The sequence below is a fragment of the Pteropus vampyrus genome, unplaced genomic scaffold (genome assembly GCF_000151845.1).
Source record: "Pteropus vampyrus isolate Shadow unplaced genomic scaffold, Pvam_2.0 Scaffold548, whole genome shotgun sequence".
Classification (NCBI taxonomy): Eukaryota; Metazoa; Chordata; class Mammalia; order Chiroptera; family Pteropodidae; genus Pteropus; species Pteropus vampyrus.
The window spans coordinates 91,257-110,592 of NW_011889329.1; the positions used below are offsets into that span (position 1 = coordinate 91,257).

Genomic DNA, 19,336 nt, shown 5'->3' on the forward strand with positions numbered 1-19,336 from the left:
ACACTTATACCATTATGGAAAAATAACTCATCTCTTCTTTTCGGTTTTAATTAAAGACAAATGAAAACAAATTTATTACAGAAGAAAATTAAAATTTTCTTTGCTAAAACCATTATTACTCGTAAAATAATATTTATAGCTGCCCAATTTCTGCAGATTTCTCAGAATTCCCTTCCCACTTGAAGCCTTATTTGCTCTTGCTTATTCCTAATGGAAGTAACTGCTGCTTACACCCATTAAATAAGCATTCATCTGCTTGGAGACTCTAGCCTTTATTTCATACTCTCCTTGGCTGTATAGAGTCCTCATTCTTTTTTGTTCCCCTGCATCCCCACCCACCAGGACCTTTTTTTGATTTTCTATACCATCTTTCCTCACATTTTACTTGTATTAATTGGCTCCAAATAGGACATAGTTTGTTGTTTCCCCAATAAATATTCATATTCCAAAATATGTAAATAAAATGTCTATTTAATCTGTTATTGAATATGAAAGACCAGATGAATTTTGACCAAATTCGTACAAGATATGTTTGGGAGTGTCTGACTTAAAATTTAGACTATGTGGTATATATAGAATTTGCTTTGGAGTTCTTAGGGACATCTCAAAGAAATGAGGCAGTCATCCTCCAGAGCAGGTGAAAACCAGGTACAAGAAGCTTGTTTGTGACATGCCTCATCCACCAAGACACTGAGCAGAAACCAAGTCTATTATGTCAAAAACTGAAACATAAAAACAAAATTTTAAATCTTAAATTTTAAGAAAATTCCAAACATTTTCAATGTCATAAAACATTTTGTGTAAATAAATGTCTTAAAGGATGAATATTTTAATTTAATAAAACACTCTCTTCAACTTAAGCATGTTTTATTTGAAATACCTAAATGATCCCAACTTTCTAAACACTCCTCAACTGTTAATATATTTGAATGCTTTTTCAACACTAGCCCAACTTTACAGCACAGGCGAAAGGTCCCTAAGCTTAGGTCACTGGTCCACTGTCATAAAACAAAGTGCTTACTTTGGAAAAGTGTATTTTCCAGAATTGATCTAGTCTTAGTCTTAGAATGTAATAAGTACATACTGAGTTAGGTATGTTGTTAGGAAGATTGCCATTAATTAATCTAAAAATACATGGAATGCTGAAGTACATTTCAATTCCTTTCCCTATAGTTTTACTCTTCTTTTCCTCTTTTTTCTCCTCCTCTTCCTTTCCTATCTTAATGAATTTTTCACACACACATTTTAAAAGTTTAATCTCCTTTTTCATTTATCCACTTTCCTTCCTTATTACAGTTAAAGTTTAAACTAAGCCAGTAGCAGTGTTAACAGAAAAGGAAGAACATAACTTAGTGAGGCAGGGTTGAGAAATGGGATCCAGGATTGGGAGTTTAAAAAAACAAAACAAAACACTTCTGTTCTATCCATTGCCTTTTTATTACTGAATATGTGGGTCATTTTACATATATTTATCCAAAAAATAACCACGTAAAGAAGTGAAACATCAAAGAACATGTACCTTAGCATATATTTTTTTAGTGTTTTAAGTGGATCTAATTTGTGTCAACTTATTCATATGATATCAACATGTATGTGTGGTGGCAGGGCAAGGCAGGATTTGAGATTCAGCGGAATACTTGATGACCAATTTACGCTATCTGTTCATTTATTCCCCACCTTATTTCAGAAAATATTTAAGGTAGCTAGCTTGGTGAATTATACTTATATAATGAAAATCTTAACAGCTGGCTAAATTGGAATTAAATTTCTCAATTCACATTTATAAGGCACTTTATAGCTTTCGAATGTTTTACATATAGGTTTGAGTAAAATGAAACTTATCGAGTGTATTTTAAATAAGTAAATCCTTCAAGATGAATTTTTGTATAACACTTGATTTCATATGTTATTTTATACAAACAATTCAAAGTTATATTTATTTCTGCTGGTAGATAAAAGTACCTTTTCTTTTTAATGATCCAAGGATACTTGGTCTCATAATATTGGTGGAACTTTGATTTCCTCTAAAATAAAATGATCACAATCATTATAAGAAACATTTTTAACAAAAGCAGCCATGACTATTTTATTATAACAGATCTAAGGGCATAGATTTTAAAAGGAGACTGTGTAGTATCCTACATTATATCATTCTACTGCTTTTTCTCTAAATCTTGGTAAAAATATGAACTCCACAGGACAGAACTATCTTGTAATTTGTAAGAATTCAAGATTTCCCCAAGTTGTAGGGAAAAAAGCTAGAAGGATCTGCAGTCCTGGCCTTGACTTGCCTTGAATCAAGTGAGAATCATGGGTAAATGAGCAGGTACAGTTGTTTAAAGTTCAAGAGTTAGCTCTCATTCTTATCAACAAGCTTGGTCAAAGGAAGACTATGTTCAAACAGGATTAATGAAGTACTGATTCTTCATACGTTCACACATTCTCACATGTTCTTAGTCACTTGATTCTTTTTACTATACAAAGTGATAAACCAAAATGATGACATTTTAATTTAGCTAAAAAAGACATTACTTTTTTTGGCTGTCATAGAACCTGGAGCTATAATTTCTTTTAAGTTTCTAAAATTCTTACTTTATAAGCAATTTGATATTTTCATATAATATAAACTTACATTGTAAATTGTTGTGTAGAATTGGCAATAGGACTTGGAAGCAAAGTGGTGCAATTCACACAAGTTTTTAATGATGGAGAAAAATATTGCTGAAACAAGTTGGAAAAGAGGTTTAAACACTACCATTTTTCTCAGAAAACAGATCAGTAGTTTCCTAGCATGGGCAGTAGTTTCCTAGCATGGGCAGGGTTGTGGGGAGGGAGATCAAGTGCAAAAGATCACGAGAAAATTGTTTAGAGTGTGAGAACTATTCTATAATTTGATTATGGTTACGGGATTATAAACAATTACTAAAATCAATCATATCATATAATTGTTGGTGACTTTTGTTACATATAAATAATAGGTTAGGAAATAAAAAGGAAGGGGAAACTATAATTTAGAATCAGATATACTATAATAACATATATCCCCCAAAGCATTTGGCTGGTGAAACATTAATGTTTCATAAGTATTTCAAGGGACATAGACTTTTAGGCACTTCTTTCTTACCTTTCCATTCCTCCTGAAGGGAGAAGCTGCCGAGGATACTGGAATTAAATCAATACTCTTTGGAGAAGATGGTTTTTCTAAATTATCACTCTGTATAAGCAGAAAGCAGTGTACAATTATAGCACCACCAATTGCTTACCCATCAAATAATTAGGGATACAGCTTTTGTTATATAAACAAAATCAGGACTACATAATTCAGGGTTTTAAAATGTGCTCTTTTCTAAGACACAAGTAGAGTTATATAGTACATGTTCCCTTCCTCCTAACACGCTCGCAGATTCGCTCACACCAATATCTAAATTAATTAGAATCATTGTCAGTTAAGGGAATTCAAAGCATCTATAAATTGTATTAGCACCAAAACATGAAAAGTGAAAGGCTCAGAGGCCAAGCTACTCATTCTTCAGGACTACTGAGTCAGGGGTAGATGCCTATCTAAGGCAATCAGGGCTTAGAGAAAAATAAAATGTCACTGTTTCTGCTGATGACCCATTTCCTTATCTAATAATTTCCAAATCTGGAAATTGACAACTAAACAGAATCTACTCTACTCAAATTTCAGCTCAATTCTTGTTTTATTATCCAAGATGTCCTTGGAAAAGAACCCTAAACATTCAACTTAGTTGTCATATTATGACAACTAAGTAATCATAATGTGTACACAGACATTAACAAATGTTAGCAAGGGATGTAGCTAAATTCCAAATACATTTAAAGTTGTTTGTTAAAATTTTAGTGGGAGTATATGTGTTACAAGCATAAAAATGAAGTGTTTTCCCAGTAAAGCCAATGTCTGTGGTTTCAAACTATAATATATAGTTAATAAATTATGTAGAAGAGAGTGAAATCATTTATTGTTTTGTCATCTAAGCAATTTAACCAGCACAACTAAACTTTTTAAAGGCCCACTAGGATAGAGAGGAAGCTGGTCTACAACATTGATGGTACTGTATCAACAACTATTTACTTTGAGCCCCACTTTCAAACGATGTTAGTTATTTGTATAGGTAAATCATAAACTGTTTCTTTAGAGGAATCAAAAATTACTTATGCAGCATATATAATTTTAGTTTCCAATGAGAGCTTAGATTTCTAGAAATTACAACAAAACTAGGTAGCACCAAAACTCAAATCAGTAAAAATTTCAAATTTTCTACAAAATTAAAGTGTTAATACCATACCAAGTTCAAACATTCTTCCCAAGAATGACTTATCTGGATTGTAGTTTGTACCTCCCTATAAAAGAAAACACATCAGTACTGTAGTTTGCTTATCTTAAAGAAAAGATATTACTGAATATACAGGTAATCAGAATTGCAATTCAAAGTACACTACTCACCATTCATGCATTGTTTCTCTATCCATTAAATCCATACTTTCTTCCTAAAAGGCAAAAAAATGAGAATAAACTGAATAAAGCTTCTATGGTTTTACATGTGATTTCATTTGGCTGCACCTTTATTATTATTCACTGGGCTATAGAAGAACTAGAGTACAAAGGACTCTCAAAACAAGTGTCTGGTTCTCTCATTTGCATTGCTGAACCTACCACACTAAAGATCTATTGCTTATGTATTACAGTACATCAGATATGCAAAAACTGATTAGAAGAAAAACTGTGTTTTTCTTTATTCAAAATAAAAAAACATCAAATATTAAATATTATTATATTTTCTTTTTTTCTGTGTTCATGCTAATTACTACTTTTAAAATTTGTTTTTATTTTTTATTTTTCAATTACAGTTGGCATTCAATATAATTTTATATTAGTTTCACGTGTAGAGCATAGTAGTTAGACATTTATATAATTTACGAAGTGATCCCTCCAATAAGTCTAGTACCTACCTGGCACCATACATAGTTATTACAATATTATTGACTATATTCCCTATGCTGTACTTTACATACCCGATACTATTTTGTAACTGCAAATCTGTACTTCTTAATCCCTTCCCCTTTTTCATCTAGCCCCTCAACCTCGTTCCCATCAGGCAATCACCAGTTTGTTCTCTATAACTATGCGTCTCTTTCTGTTTTGTTTGTTTATTTTGTTCTTTAGAATTCACATAAAAATATACTGTTTTTCCTGCCATTAATACCATGATATTAATAAATACTACTCAGAGTCCAACACAAACTAAATGTGTATCGGTATGCATTTGCTTAAGTAAATGACGATATGAACATGATTTAAATCTAGTCATTGACATTGAAAAATATGCATTACAAGAAATAGTGTTTGACAAAATCCAGCATCAATTTATGATAAAAACTCCCAACAAAGCAGGGATAAAGGGAACATATCCTAACATAATAAAGGCCATATGTGACGAACCCACAGCTAACACCATACTTAATGGGGAAAAGCTAAAAGTGTTTTCCTTAAGATCAGGAACAAGACAAGGATGCCCACTTTCACCACTTTTATTCAACATAGTATTGGAAGTTTTCACCACAGCAATCAGACAAGAAAGAGAAATAAAAGGCATCCAAATTGGAAAGGAAGAAGTAATTCTGTCATTATTTTCAGATGACATGTTAGTATATATAGAGAACTCTAAAAGTATACCAAAAAACTCTTAGAACTGATAAATGACTTCAGAAAGTAGTAAGATACAAAATTAATATTCAAAAGTTGGTTGCATTTTTATGCACCAATGATGAACTACCAGAAAGAGAAATTAAGAAGACAATCCCATACACAATTGCATCAAAAACAATAAAATTATGAGGAATAAATTAAGCCAAAGAGGTAAAATTATAAATCACTGAAAAAGAAATTGAAGAAGATACAAATAAGTGGAAGCATATACTGTTCTTGTGGGTATGAAGAAAACATTGTTAAAATGGCCATACTACCCAAAGCAATCTATAGATTCAATACAATCCCTATCAAAATATCAATGGCATTCTTCAGAGGACTAGAACAAATAATCCAAAAATTTATATAGAACCATAAAAGATCCTGAATGGCCACAGCAATCTTGAGAAAGAAGAACAAAGTTGGAGATATCATGCTACCTGATATCAAAATATATAAGGATACAGTAATCAAAACAGCATGGTCCTGGCATAAAAACAGATACATTGATCAATGGAACAGAATAGAGAGCCCAGAAATAAATACACTTCAATAAGGTCATTTAATCTATGACAAAGGAGGCAAGAATATACAGTGGGGTAAAGACAGTCTCTTCAATAAATGATGCTGGGAAAACCGAACGGATACATGCAGAAAAAATGAAACTGGACCATCTTACACCATATATAAAAATAAGCTCAAAACTGATTAAGAATAAAACATAAACTCTGATATCACTATTAGTAATATTTTTCCTGCTACATCTCCTTGGGCAAGGGAAACAAAAGAAAAAATAAACAAATGGGACTACATCTAACTAAAAAGTTTTTGCACAGCAAAGGAAACCATCAACAAAATGAAAAGGCAACCTACTGAATGGGAGAAGATATTTATTTATGACATATCTGATAAGGGGTTAATATCCAAAATCTATAAAGAACTCATATAACTCAACAACAACAAGAGAAAAAAAAACAATCCGATTAAAAAATGGGCAGAAGTCCTGAACAGATATTTCTCTAAAGAGGAAATACAGATGGCCAATCGACATATGAAAAGATGCTCAAGGTCACTAATCATCAGAGAAATGCAAATTAAAATCTCAGTGAGATATCACCTCACACCTGTCAGAATGGCTATCAACAATAAATCAAAGAACAAGTGTTGGTGAGGATGTGGAGAAAAGGGAACCTTCATATACTGTTGGTGAGATGGTAAATTGGTACAGCTGCTATGGAAAACAGTTTCTCAAAAAATTAAAAATGGCTCTACCTTTTGACCCAGCAATCACACTTCTGGGTATTTATCCAAAGAAAACCAAAACAACAATTCTTAAAGATTTATGCACCCCTATGTTCACTGCAGCGCTTTTCACAATAGCCAAGATATGGAAGCAACCTAAGTGTCCATCAATATGCGATTGGATAAAGAAGTTATACAATGGAATATTACTTCAGCCATAAAAAAAGAGAAATCTTACCATTTTCAATGATATGGTTGCACCCAGAGGATATTATGTTGAGTGAAACAAGTCAGACAGAGAAAGACAAATACCATATGATTTCACTTATATGTGGAAACTAAGATACAAAAGAAACTAAAGGAAAACAGATTCACAGATACAGAGAACAATCTGGTGATTGCCAGAGGGGAGGGGAGTTGGGGAGCTGGGTGAAAAAGGCGAAGAGATGAAGAAGTACAAATTAGTAGTTACAAAACGGTAATGGGGATGTAGAGTACGGCATGGGGAATACCATCAATAATATTATAATAACTATGTAGAGTGCCAGGTGGGTACTGGACTTATCAGGGGGATCACTTTTATAAGTTATATAATGTCTAACCACTGTACTGTATACTTGAAAGTAATTAAAAACAGAATGCCCTTACATATAAAATCAGCATGAGAATAACAAAATAAAAATATGCATTACATCTTAAGAAAAAAATAGATGCTATTTATATAAAATTATAAACAAGGTGTTCAGAAGGATGTTCGCCAAAAAGTTAACAATACTTATTAAGGAGGTTTAGGGTAATTTGTTTTTTCTTACTTTGTACTTTACCGTATCGTCTGACCTTTTCATAATATTCAAGTATTATTTTTCACATAATTATTTTAAAAGATAACCCTCATATGGAAAGGCATCCTGTGTTTGTGGATTGGAAGACAATATTGTTAAGATGGCAATAGTACCCAAAGTGATCTACAGATGCAGTGCAACCACTTTTCAAAATCCCAGTGGCATTTTTTTTTTTTTTGCAGAAAAACCCATCTTAAAATTAACATGGAATCTCAAAGGACTCCAATAGTCAAAACAATTGTGAAAAAGAAAATAAATTTTTTAAATTTATTGCCACTGGGATTTTGAAAAGTGGTTGCACTTTTTTAAAAAGTAAATTTTTAAAATTTATTTTCTTTTTCATAATTGTTTTGACTATCACAATTCCTGATTTCAAACTTACTAAAGAGCTACAGTAACCAAAACAGTGTGGTAGTGGCATAAAGACAGATATTATAGACCAATGGAATAGAGAGCCCCCAAATAAAGCCTCATATACATGGTCTATTAATTTTTTTCTTGGCTTTATTGAAGTACACAATTAGTTGCTTATTTTTACATTGCATAATTCAATGAGGTTTTTTTTTCAGTTATAGTTGGCATACAATAATCTATTAGTTTCAGTTGTACAGCATAGTGATTAGAAATCTATATAACTCACAAAGTGATCATCCCACTAACTCAGTTACCCTTCTTCTCCTTTACATATTTATTGCAACATTGTTAACTATTTTCCTTATGCTACACTTTACATCTCCATGTCTATTTTGTAACTATCCATTTGTACTTCTTAATCCCTTTGCCCTTTTACATTGTCCCCCTAACCAGCCTCCCATCTAGCAGCCCTCAAAATATTCTCTGTATCTATGAGCTTATTTCCACTTTTGTTGTTGTTGTTGTTGTTGTTGTTGTTGTTGTTGTTGTTGTCGTTGTTGATTTTGTTCTTTAGATTCCACATGTGAAATTATGTGATATTTGTCTTTATCGGACCCATTTCTTTCTGCACAATACCCTCTAGGTCCATCAAGGCCATATCATTTTCCATCCCCTTTGTATTAGTCTGAGTGTGTCTTTCAATCTGAAGTGAGTCTCTTGTAGGCAGCATATGTAGGGATCTTGTTTTCTTATCCATTCAGCTACTCTATCTTGTGGTTGTATCATTTAATTCTTTTCCACTTGAGGTATTTGTTGATAGAAATGTAGTTGTTACTATTCTTTTTTTTTTTAAATTAAGTTTATTGGAGTAACATTGGTTAATACAATTATATAATTTTCAGGTGTACATTACCATTTGACATCGGTATATTCTATTGTGTGTTTACCACCCAAAGTTCAGTTTCCTTCAGCTACCATATATTTGACCCCCTTTACCCATTTCATCCTCCCCCTATCCCCCTACATTTGACCCCCTTTACCCTGTCCACCTCCCCCCTCCTCCCCCACCCCACTAGTAACCACTAGTCTATAGTCCACGTCCATGAGTCTCTGTTTGATTGTCCTGCTTATTTGTTGCTTTTAGGTTTATATCCCACAAATAAGTGATATCATGTGATTTTCAACTTTTTCTGTCTGGCTTTATTCCTGTTTTCGATACATGTTTTTTCTCCTTAAAAAATGTCCCTCCAACAATTCCTGTAATACTGGCTTGGTGGTGATAAATTCCTTTAGCTTATTTTTGTCTGGGAAGCTCTTTATCTGTCCTCTGACTCTAAATGATAGCTTTGTTGGATAAAGTATTCTTGGTTGTAGATCCTGAGTTTTCATCACTTTGAATATTTTGTGCCAAGACCTTCTGTCTTGCATAGTTTCTTTTGAGAAATCAGCTGTCAGTCTTATCAGTGCTCCCTTGTAGGTAACTGCTTTTCTCTTGCTGCTTTTAAGATTCTTTGTATTTAGCCTTTGGCATTTTAATTATAATACGTCTTGGTGTGGGCCTCTTTGAGTTCATCTTTTCTGGGACTCTCCGAGCTTCCTGGGGTTTTATATCTATTTCCTTCACTAGGTTAGGGAATTTTTCAATCATTATTTCTTCAGCTCTTAAATTTCTTGTTCCCCTTCAGGTACTCCTTATGTTTTTACATTTAATTTTGTCCCATAAGCTCCTTAAATTATTATTATAGTCTTGGCTTCCTTTTTCTCACCATTCTGATTGGGTGTCCTTGGCTTCCTCATTTTCTATACCAGTGGTTCGATCCTCTTCTTTATATACTCTGTTGTTTCCCTCTAATATGTTCTTCATCTCAGATAATGTGTTCTTCATTTCTGACTAGTTTCCTTTTATAATTTCCATTTTTCTGTTTTTTATCTCTTTGTTGAAGTTCTCACTGAGTTCATCTACACTTCCTTAAATTCATTGAACATCTTTATAACCAGTGTTTCGAACTCTGCATCTGTAATATTGCTTGACTCTATTATTCCTGGATTTCTGTTCTGTTCTCTCATATTTCTGCTTCTTTCTCTTCCCATTTTGGCTGCCTTTCTGTGTCTTTTTCTATGTACTAAGCAAAGCTCCTAAGTCTCCCAATCTTATCAGCATGGCTTTGTGTAGTAGGTGTCCAGTGGCACAGTCCTGAGAGGGGTTCAGCTGCAGGCCAGGTCTAGCCTCAGCCTATGTCTCTCCAGTGCCACCTGTTAAGATTCAGCAAGCACCCACAGATTCTGTGCTTATAGTTGTCTCAAGAAACCATGCCAGAAACTGAGGCCAGCTGCCACTAGTATGGGTCTTGGGGTTGGTTCAGTAAGGGGCACCGGACTGAGGACACACCTGATTGTGGCTTGGGTGGGGCCGCAAGTTTGGGGAGGTGGAGTTTCAGGGAATCTTCTGGGCAGAGTGACCTCTGTTATCCAGTTTGATGATGTCTTAGCTATGGCGGCGCTGTTTCAGCGCGCTGGGACGGGGGAAGGTTCCACAGAGGAAGAATGGATACCACCAGCACTTCTGCCCAGGAGAAAGCCTTGCCTCTGGCCCTCTCTCCAATAACTCAGTGTCTCCCTGTAAGTCCCTGGTGCCCCCCGAGCAGCCGACCTGGCCCTGGTGCTCAGAGCGAGCAGGTCTGTCACCACAAAAATCTGCTCATGGATACAGCCCCTTTAAGAGGTGTCTGCAGCTGCCAGCTGCCACAGCCTCTGTCCCATTCAGCCACTGGGGACCGGCAGCCTCGCCTCTTCACTCCTTCCTACCTTCTACCATTGCAGGTTGATTAATTATTTCTCTACCTAGTTGTAGTGCTTCTGTTAATCTAGATTCCAGGCGACTTTGCTTGCTGCTTGTTCCATGTGTCTGTCACAACTTTGATATGGTCATCAGAGGGATGAACAAAGCCTCTATCATCTATGCCATTTTTAGGTGTCTCCTATTAATTTTTGACAAGGGTGCCAAATCATTCAACAGAGAAAGGATGGTCTTTGCAACAAATGGTGCATAGAAAACTGAACATCCACACACAAAATAATAAAGTTTTACTCTTTCCTTAAACCACATACACAAATTAACTCAAAATTCATGAAATACCTAAAGATCTAAAAGTATAAAACTCTTAGAAGAAAACATAGGGCAAAAGCTTCATGACATTGGGTGTGGCAATGATTTTTTGGATATGCTACCAAAGCAGAGATAACAAAAGAAAAATCAGATAAATTGGACTTCATAAAAATTTAAAACGTTTGTGCATCAAAAGACACTATCAAAAGAGTGAAAGACAATCACAGAATTGGAGATGTTTGAAAATCATATATTTGATAAGGAATTAATAGCCAGAATATATAAAGAACTCTTACAACTCAACGATAATAACAACAAAAGAAACGACTCAATTAAAATACAGGCAAAGGACTTGAATAGATATTTCTCCAAAGAAGAGATATAAATGGTCAATAGGCACATGAAAAGAAGTTTAACATCATTTGTCATTAGGTAAATGCAAATCAAAACCACAATGACCTACCACTTTGCTCTCATTAGGATAACCATTATTTTAAAATATGGAAAATATCAAGTGTTGGTGAGAATATGGAGAAATTGGAACCTTCATACATTAATGGTGGAAATGTAAAATGGTGCAGACTCTGTGGGAAACAATTTGTTCAGTTCCTCAAAAAGTTAAATATTAGATTAACATATGACCCAGCAATCCCATTTCTAGGTACATACTCAAAGGTATTGAAAGCAGGGATTCAAACAGATACTTATACACAAATGTTCACAGCAGCAGTATTCACAATAGCCAAAAGGTGGAAACAACTCAAATGTCCATCACCAAGATGAATGGATAAAAAAAAAACAAAAAACAAAAAACAAAAAACAAACGTGTGGTATATACATATAATGGACTATTATTCAGCCATAAAAAGAATAGAGTTCTGACACACGTTACAACATAAACGAATCTTAAAAACATTATGCTAACTGAAATAAGCCAAACCCAATAGAAAAAATATTGTATGATTCTACTTGTATGAGGTACCTAGAATAGTCAAATTCATAGAGACTGTAAGTAGAATAGAGGTTACAGGATATAGAGGTTAAAATGGGGGAGTTATTGCTAAATGGGTACAGATTTTCTGTTTGACATGATAAAAAGTTTTGGAAATGGAAAGTTATGATAGTTAACATTGCGAATGTACTTAATGCCACTAAATTGCACTCTTAAAATGGTTAATAAAAACCCATAGTCCAAATACAGCCTGGCATTCTTAAAAGTATATTTCACACATAATGAGGTATCTAGTATAGTGCTAGGCAAATATGCTGCTAATTATTATGAGGAACATGAAATATGCAGATGAGCCTTCCCTAAAGAGACCTAGTATCACATTTGAGAGACCAGCTTTATGTACATTAAGTCAGTGCTCTCCAAAGTAAGCTCAATTATAGCAAAGGGGGTATAAAAGATGATCCACTGAGAAACAAAAAGAAAAAAATAGAAATTCAATTTTTGCATTTAAAAAATATAAGACAGTAAGAAATGAAGGCTTGCCGATATTAGACATACAGATTGACACAGGTGCCCTCAGTCAGCCCATAGAGTCCAAAGATCTTATGAGAGAAGAGCAATTTTTTTTTGTCTTTAGCTAAATAGAACTAATTGCATTCACCTGAGCCAAGTTATGTGGCCATATGGATATATTATCTACTTTTAACTAAACTAATTTCCACAAAATTGACAAGTGCCTTAACAAGATTCTTACAAAGAAATTTTGGACAAGTCTAAGCAAATATCAGGGAAATGGCAAAGGTGAAACTTGTGCTATCCCTACTATAGCTCATCATCTGCTACATTACTATGAAAACACAATGCTGAGCTAATCAGCTCTGTCAGGGATCTGGCTAAAACAATTTTAAATCATGAAGATTATTGGAAATATGAATTCACATTCACTCTCCTTGCCCAGGGGCCATGCTAATGTTCTCTGTATCATTCCAATTTTAGTATACGTGCTGCCTATATATACTAAGTGAGCACTGCATTCACTTTTCAATCTATAGTTAACAAAATTTAAAATTTTCTAAAAATATTTCATCTTTAACTCATTCTTTTTATATTTCTATTTTGTGTATATTCTATGATTCATGTTATATACCAGCACAGTAGTAGATGTTCATAATGTATATTCGACATGCATGTATTAGAAATATGTGCTCAAACCTTTTTTACCGATGCAGTATGTAATCAAAAGAGGTTAAATATTACTGTCTATAGTATAGATAATAAATGTTATTGGTGGTCTGTAATAGAAGACTGGTATGAGTTTTGTGAATTAAATTTTGGCCTAGGCCTTGAAAGATGTTTAAAATATGGACAAGCAGAGATGTTTAAAATATGGAGGGGAGGATATTACAAACAAAAGGAATCATATAAACAAAAGTTTAGAGGAGGAAAATGTATGGCAGGTTTGCAGGTAGTGACTAGCTCGACTGAAACAGTTTGTGCTATGAATAGTGATAAAACTAGAGAGGTAAAACAGGGCCAGATTTATAGAATCTTAAATAATTGAAGAATTTGAGTTTTGGCAGAATAGCATAGCTGTTAGAATCACAGGCTTTAGAGCCAAACAAAACTGAGTCAAATCCCAGCTCTGTAACATTACTTGTGCAACCTTAGGCAGGCGACTTAACCTGAGCCTCAGTTTCTTTATCAATATGAAGATGATGGTAATAATGAGGATAACAAGGTTGTTATAGAGTTAGCACACTGCCTGGCAACCTATGTAAGTACTCAATACAACCTAGCTATAAGTAATTAGAAGCCATTGTAACTTTTTGCATAGGAGAGAAAAAGGTGAAAATGATGTTTTAGAAAAGTAATTTGGTATTGGTTATGGAAGTAGGATTATACCAGCAGAGATGGGGAATCTATTAGAATATTATTAGAGTCATATGAACACAAGGGACAAAAGGAAGTAGCAGTGGGAACAGAGAGGATGTTTTCAAGGAAGAATTAATAAGATTAGATGCCTAATTAGATACAGTAGAAAAATAAGGAAGAATTGAAGATGTCCCTAGAGCTTTGAGTCTTAAAATTGTGTGACTGTGACTGTTTTGATGCCATTACAGAAAATGAGGGAAATTGAGAAAGATAGCTTAATAAATTAATCAGCCTCTTAAAAAATTGATTAAATTTATTAAGGTAACGCTGGTTAATAACATTATATGTTTCAGATGTACAATTCTATAATGTGTCGTCTGTATATTGCATTCTGTGCTCACCACCGAGAGTCTAGTCTCTTTCCGTCACCATGTATGACTCTCTTTACCCTCTTCATCCTCTCCCCACACCCTTGGGCAACCACTGTTCTGTTGTGTCTATGAGTTTGTTTATGTTTGTTCGTCTGTTGCTTTTAGTATTATATCCCACATATGAGCGAAATCATATGGTTCTTGTCCTTTTCCATCTGACTTATTCCACTTAGCATAATACTCTCAAGATCCAATGTACCACATCTTCTTTATCCAATCATCTGTCAAAGGACACTTAGGTTGTTTCTATGTCTTGGCTTTTGTGACTAATGTAGCAATGAACATAGGGGTACATATATCTCTATGAATAAGTGTTTTCAAATTTTTCAGGTAAATACCGAGAAGACAGATTGCTGGGTTATATGGTAGCTCTACTCACTTTTTTGAGGAACCTCTAATCAGTCTTTTAAAACAATGGAATAACAGTACATCTTTTTAGCAAAATGTAATTGTTAGCATAGTTCTTCCATTTAATATTTATGTAGATGTTTTCTTCTAGTGAGAAGCTCAAAGTAATTTGTAATTCAATCAATCAACAAGTAAAGGACAAGTTATCCCAGAACTAGGACAGAATTTTGCTTATTGTACCTCCCATTGAAAGTTGAGAGATTAGCCATCATCAGCTATTTCGAGGGTCATTAGTAAAAGTGGGTTGACCTTTCTATCATTTATATTTTGCCTATTTCCAAAATGAATATGAGATGGCTTACAATGAAACAAGATTGTTAAAATAAGGATAAAAGGTCAAGAACCATATATCTGTCAAGGGCAAAGAGTACTAGATGCCAGAAACCTAAGTTAAGGAGAGTTGCTGCATTTGAGCACTAAACTTAGCTTCCAACTTTTTAGTATTCAAGGGGAAAATTGAAATAGTAAGTTGCCCACCTTTGCTTTATGAAGGAGAGTATGCCTGAAAGCTTTTAGTTGCCTAGTGTTGCCAGAGTGCTCAATACATGCTGGTTGAAAGAACAAAACAATTTGTAAACTAAGATCAAATTTAATTTCTTTTAAAATAAGCTAGTCTATTCCTTTAAAGAATGTCTCTTCATAAAAGAGGCTAGGTACTTAGTAGGTTCCAAGGAAAACTCAAAAACATATCGCAAAAATATAATGTCATTGCTTTACTAGACTAAAAAATGGGAGCAAAATCCATGACAGATTAACTGTGAAACCTGGCCAGTAGAAGAAAAAGCTCATCCTATGTAACAGATGATCTCTAAATTGTCCCTATCATAATCATGCCTTGTAATCCAACTGGTATAATCTGTTCTAAATGGCTTCATCTCACAAAGTTCCCTTACATTTGTGTCTAAATCAAGTTTAATTTATTTAAACCAGGTAAGATAAAAAGAAGATGGTAATATGTGTTATTAAAGTTTACATTTGTGAAGATATAAATATAAAGGGTTGTTGAAATAGAAAGATAATATTTAAGTCGAAAAATTTTTAAATTAATTTTACTTAAGACACTACAAAGAAAGTCAAGTTCTTACCAGGTACCAACGATTTTATATCCTATTTAATAAGTCAAGAAATAAATGTGAAATTACAGAAAAATATACAGGGAGCAGACTTGTTATGGGTTGAATTGTGCCCCACCTCCAATCCATTTGTTGATGCCCTAACCTCCAGTGTTTCATAATGTAACTTTATTTGGATATAGGGTTTTTGTAGAGGAAATCAAGTTAGAATGAAGTCATTAGGGTGGACCCTAATCTGACAACGTCCCTATAAAAAGAAGAAATTTGGAGAAAGGCATAGGTACAGGAAAAACCATGTGAATATGATCCATGTGAACATGAATATGGCCATCTATGCGCCAAGTAGAGAAGCTTGGAACAGATCCTTCTCTCATGGCCCTCAGAAGGAAGCAACCTTGCTGACCTCTTGATCTTGGACTTCCAGCCTCCAGAACTGGGAGACAATCATTTCTGTTGTTTAAGCCCCCCAGTTTGTGGTACTTTGTTATGCAACCCTAGCAAATTGATACACAAACAATTTCTGTCAGGCAGTTATTTATGTTTAGAGTTTTAGGAGATATGGAACTAAAAGCTGAGTGCTTTCAAAACTCTTGAAATACTAGCTCAATTGTTACTATGAAAGGAAAAGTACGTAAAAAGAATAATTCCTGAAAACTTAGGAATTACTGTTTAGAAATTAACTTCCATGCTAAACGTTTCACAGTATAAAAATATAACAAATCACTATATTGTATACCTTAATCTTACACAGTGGCATATGTCCATTATATCGCAATAAAGCTGGAGGAAAAAAAATTAAATTCCAGCTTGATGTTTTCAAGCTCTCGAATACCTACAAAACAGCTAACAACCACAGTCTAGAAGATATTGTCCATTAACTGACTAATAGGAAGGGGGCAACTTGAACCATACACTTATTCAAATATTGACCCAGAATCTGACTTGGGGCAGTGTGCTGACTTAAAAACAAAAGCACATTTAATCAAATTAGTTCATAGGAAATACAGAGAATAAAAGAACATATTAAATAATACCACATGGAAACAGAATCAGAATGTGAGGATTCTACAGCATAAATGGCCTGGTTTCTTCAATAAATAAGTGACATGGAACAAAAACAGAAGAGAAAAGCTGTTTTAAATAAAAGAGGCCTAAGAGATCATGGTTGGAACATGTTCGAATCACTAAAAAAGGCATTTTTGAGAATCAGGAAAATTTTAACATGAACAGGTTATTAGATGACATTAAGGAATAACTTATTTTGTTAGATGTACTGATGGTATTGTGATTACGTAAAAAAGAAAGTCCTCAGAGATTCACATTGAGTGTTTATGGGTAAAAAGATATCAGGGATTTACTTTAAAGCACCCTCCTCCCCCTAAAATAGAAGGGGCTAGATTAAAAATGATGTATAAAGTGTAGATAACAGTTAAAGCTGGAGATTGAGTACATGGAGGTTATATTTTGTGTCTTTTAAAAATTTTAATGTAGTGTGCTAAGCATTGTGCATATATTAATTCCTTTCATCCTATTTTACTGAAAAATAAAATAAAATATGAAATGTGACTTTATTAATATTAGAGTGGAAGTTCAGGATGTAATGAGGTGAGAACCAGACATTTCTGTTTTGTACTTTAAAGGTTAAGTTCAATAGCTTAAAAAAAGTCATGATTAAAGAATGCATGTGAAGAAATATGTAACTTAAGATATCTATGAGACCATTACGCTGTTGAAATTAAGCCTTAATTTTCCATGTGATCAGTACCTAGATTGAAAGTTAATGTTATTTCTATTTTCCCATTTCATTCATTTTCTACTTGTGTTTCATTTTAAAGGTTTATAATATATATTCTGTCACTATGGAAATAACTTGCTTTACATTTTATATTACTAACCAGTTAAATTAATCTTGATTTCAAGTTTCATAATCAAATAGCAACATATAATCAATTTTCAATACTGGTCTAATTTAGGGGAAGCAAAAAAACATACCGTACAGATAAACTAGAGGTCACCTTACCTACTAGATTTAGGTCTTTCCATTAAGAATTTCTAAATAGTAACATACTCACAAAGACAAACAGTAAAAGAATGTTTTATCTACTAAAAAGTAAAATAATCTTTTTACCATACTTTCTTGCTAGTGGATGATAACCTGGCCTTAGGGAAGCCATGGTGTGAGGAAGAGAGGCAAAGGAAGCAGGAGTTGGAGTATCAAAAACTAGGGTCACAAGGTACTTTGTTTTGTGCCACTGCGACAGGAAAAGGGTAGCTGGAAAAGAATCCAGTAATTTGGGGGTAAATCTTGGCTCTGATACTAACTCTGGACATCGTGTAAATTACTAAATTTTTCCCATCTTTAGTTTCTGAACTAACAAGTTTGTTGTGAGATCAAATGAAATCGCAGATGTAAAGTACCTATTATAGTACTAAGTGAATAATAAGTGCTTCATAACAATTAAGACCCCTTGAACAAAAGTCTGCTTGTAGTTGGGTCAAAAAAATCTCACCACCTGTACTGGAGTCGTGATTTGATCTTTTGAGTTCTATGGCTAATCCTTGGATAATTAAAAGATTTAATTCTGTATTAGGCTTTTGCTGTTAAACACCTACACACATGCGTATGTGCGTGCACTCACACACACATGCACAAAACATAAACCAGTAAGGTACAATGTGTCCCTGAACTCAGATCTCTAAGAAGTGAACGAAACATGATAACATAAAAGGCATTTTATTTTTCAAAAAATTCTTCATCCGAGGGTTTTATAAAACCATGATAACTATGGTTATTATGAAGCAAAGACTTAATTTTTATATACAGCATTCTTTTTCTTCGAGAACCTTAAAAGAAGCTAGATTCAATGTAGAAGAGTGTGCAGTCTTTCTGGAAACTTTGATTTATTAAAATAGTTAATAACTCCAATAAAATTAGGACTCTTTAGTTGTTGTTTGTCTTAGAGAAACTATTCCTGGAATTAAAAACTTAATCACATGACCTCACTTAGAATTGCTGAACCATAGGTATTTTCTAAAGAAAAAAAATGACTTCTTTAAATGAACAGCTGTCAATTTTGAAAGTCTTCTTACCTGTTTGATTTGATGAAGACGACGGATAGAAGTGTGAATGGGAGAAGATGGCAAAATCTGAAATTTAAAATGTAAAAGTCAAGCTTGCTTTAATGTTTCTGATTATATCTAAACATTAATTAAGGCAATATTGAATTATTTAAATATTTCTTGCGTAATGCATGCTAGCAACAGTGTTAGTTAAGTTTAATATTTAAAAAAACTCAAAAATACAATTGAATCTTGACAAAATTTATTAATCAAAAGTCTCTATATGTAT

The 19,336-nt window shown here is 33.7% G+C and overlaps 1 protein-coding gene and 1 non-coding gene across 20 annotated transcripts in view; both read right to left on the minus strand.

Moving 5' to 3' along the window:
- Positions 1–19,336, minus strand: part of FAM122C (family with sequence similarity 122C) — a 127,139-nt gene that overhangs the window by 87,142 nt on the left and 20,661 nt on the right. For 9 of the 19 annotated variants that reach the window (XR_002777922.1, XR_002777921.1, XM_023525283.1 and 6 more), the window contains exons 4-9: positions 19,078–19,134; positions 4,466–4,509; positions 4,308–4,362; positions 3,125–3,214; positions 2,633–2,721; positions 1,963–2,024 (exon numbers count right to left, since the gene is read on the minus strand). Coding sequence is in view for 14 of the 19 variants with exons in the window: in XM_023525283.1 (XP_023381051.1) it covers positions 1,963–2,024; positions 2,633–2,721; positions 3,125–3,214; positions 4,308–4,362; positions 4,466–4,509; positions 19,078–19,134 (397 nt within the window). In the remaining 5 variants the exon portion in view is untranslated. The remainder of the gene's footprint in view (positions 1–1,962; positions 2,025–2,632; positions 2,722–3,124; positions 3,215–4,307; positions 4,363–4,465; positions 4,510–19,077; positions 19,135–19,336) is intronic. The other 10 variants (XR_002777924.1, XR_002777923.1, XM_023525288.1 and 7 more) reach the window with 2 other exon arrangements.
- LOC111733329 lies at positions 13,118–13,221 on the minus strand. The gene has a single exon (XR_002777940.1). It is a non-coding gene; the product is annotated as a U6 spliceosomal RNA (small nuclear RNA).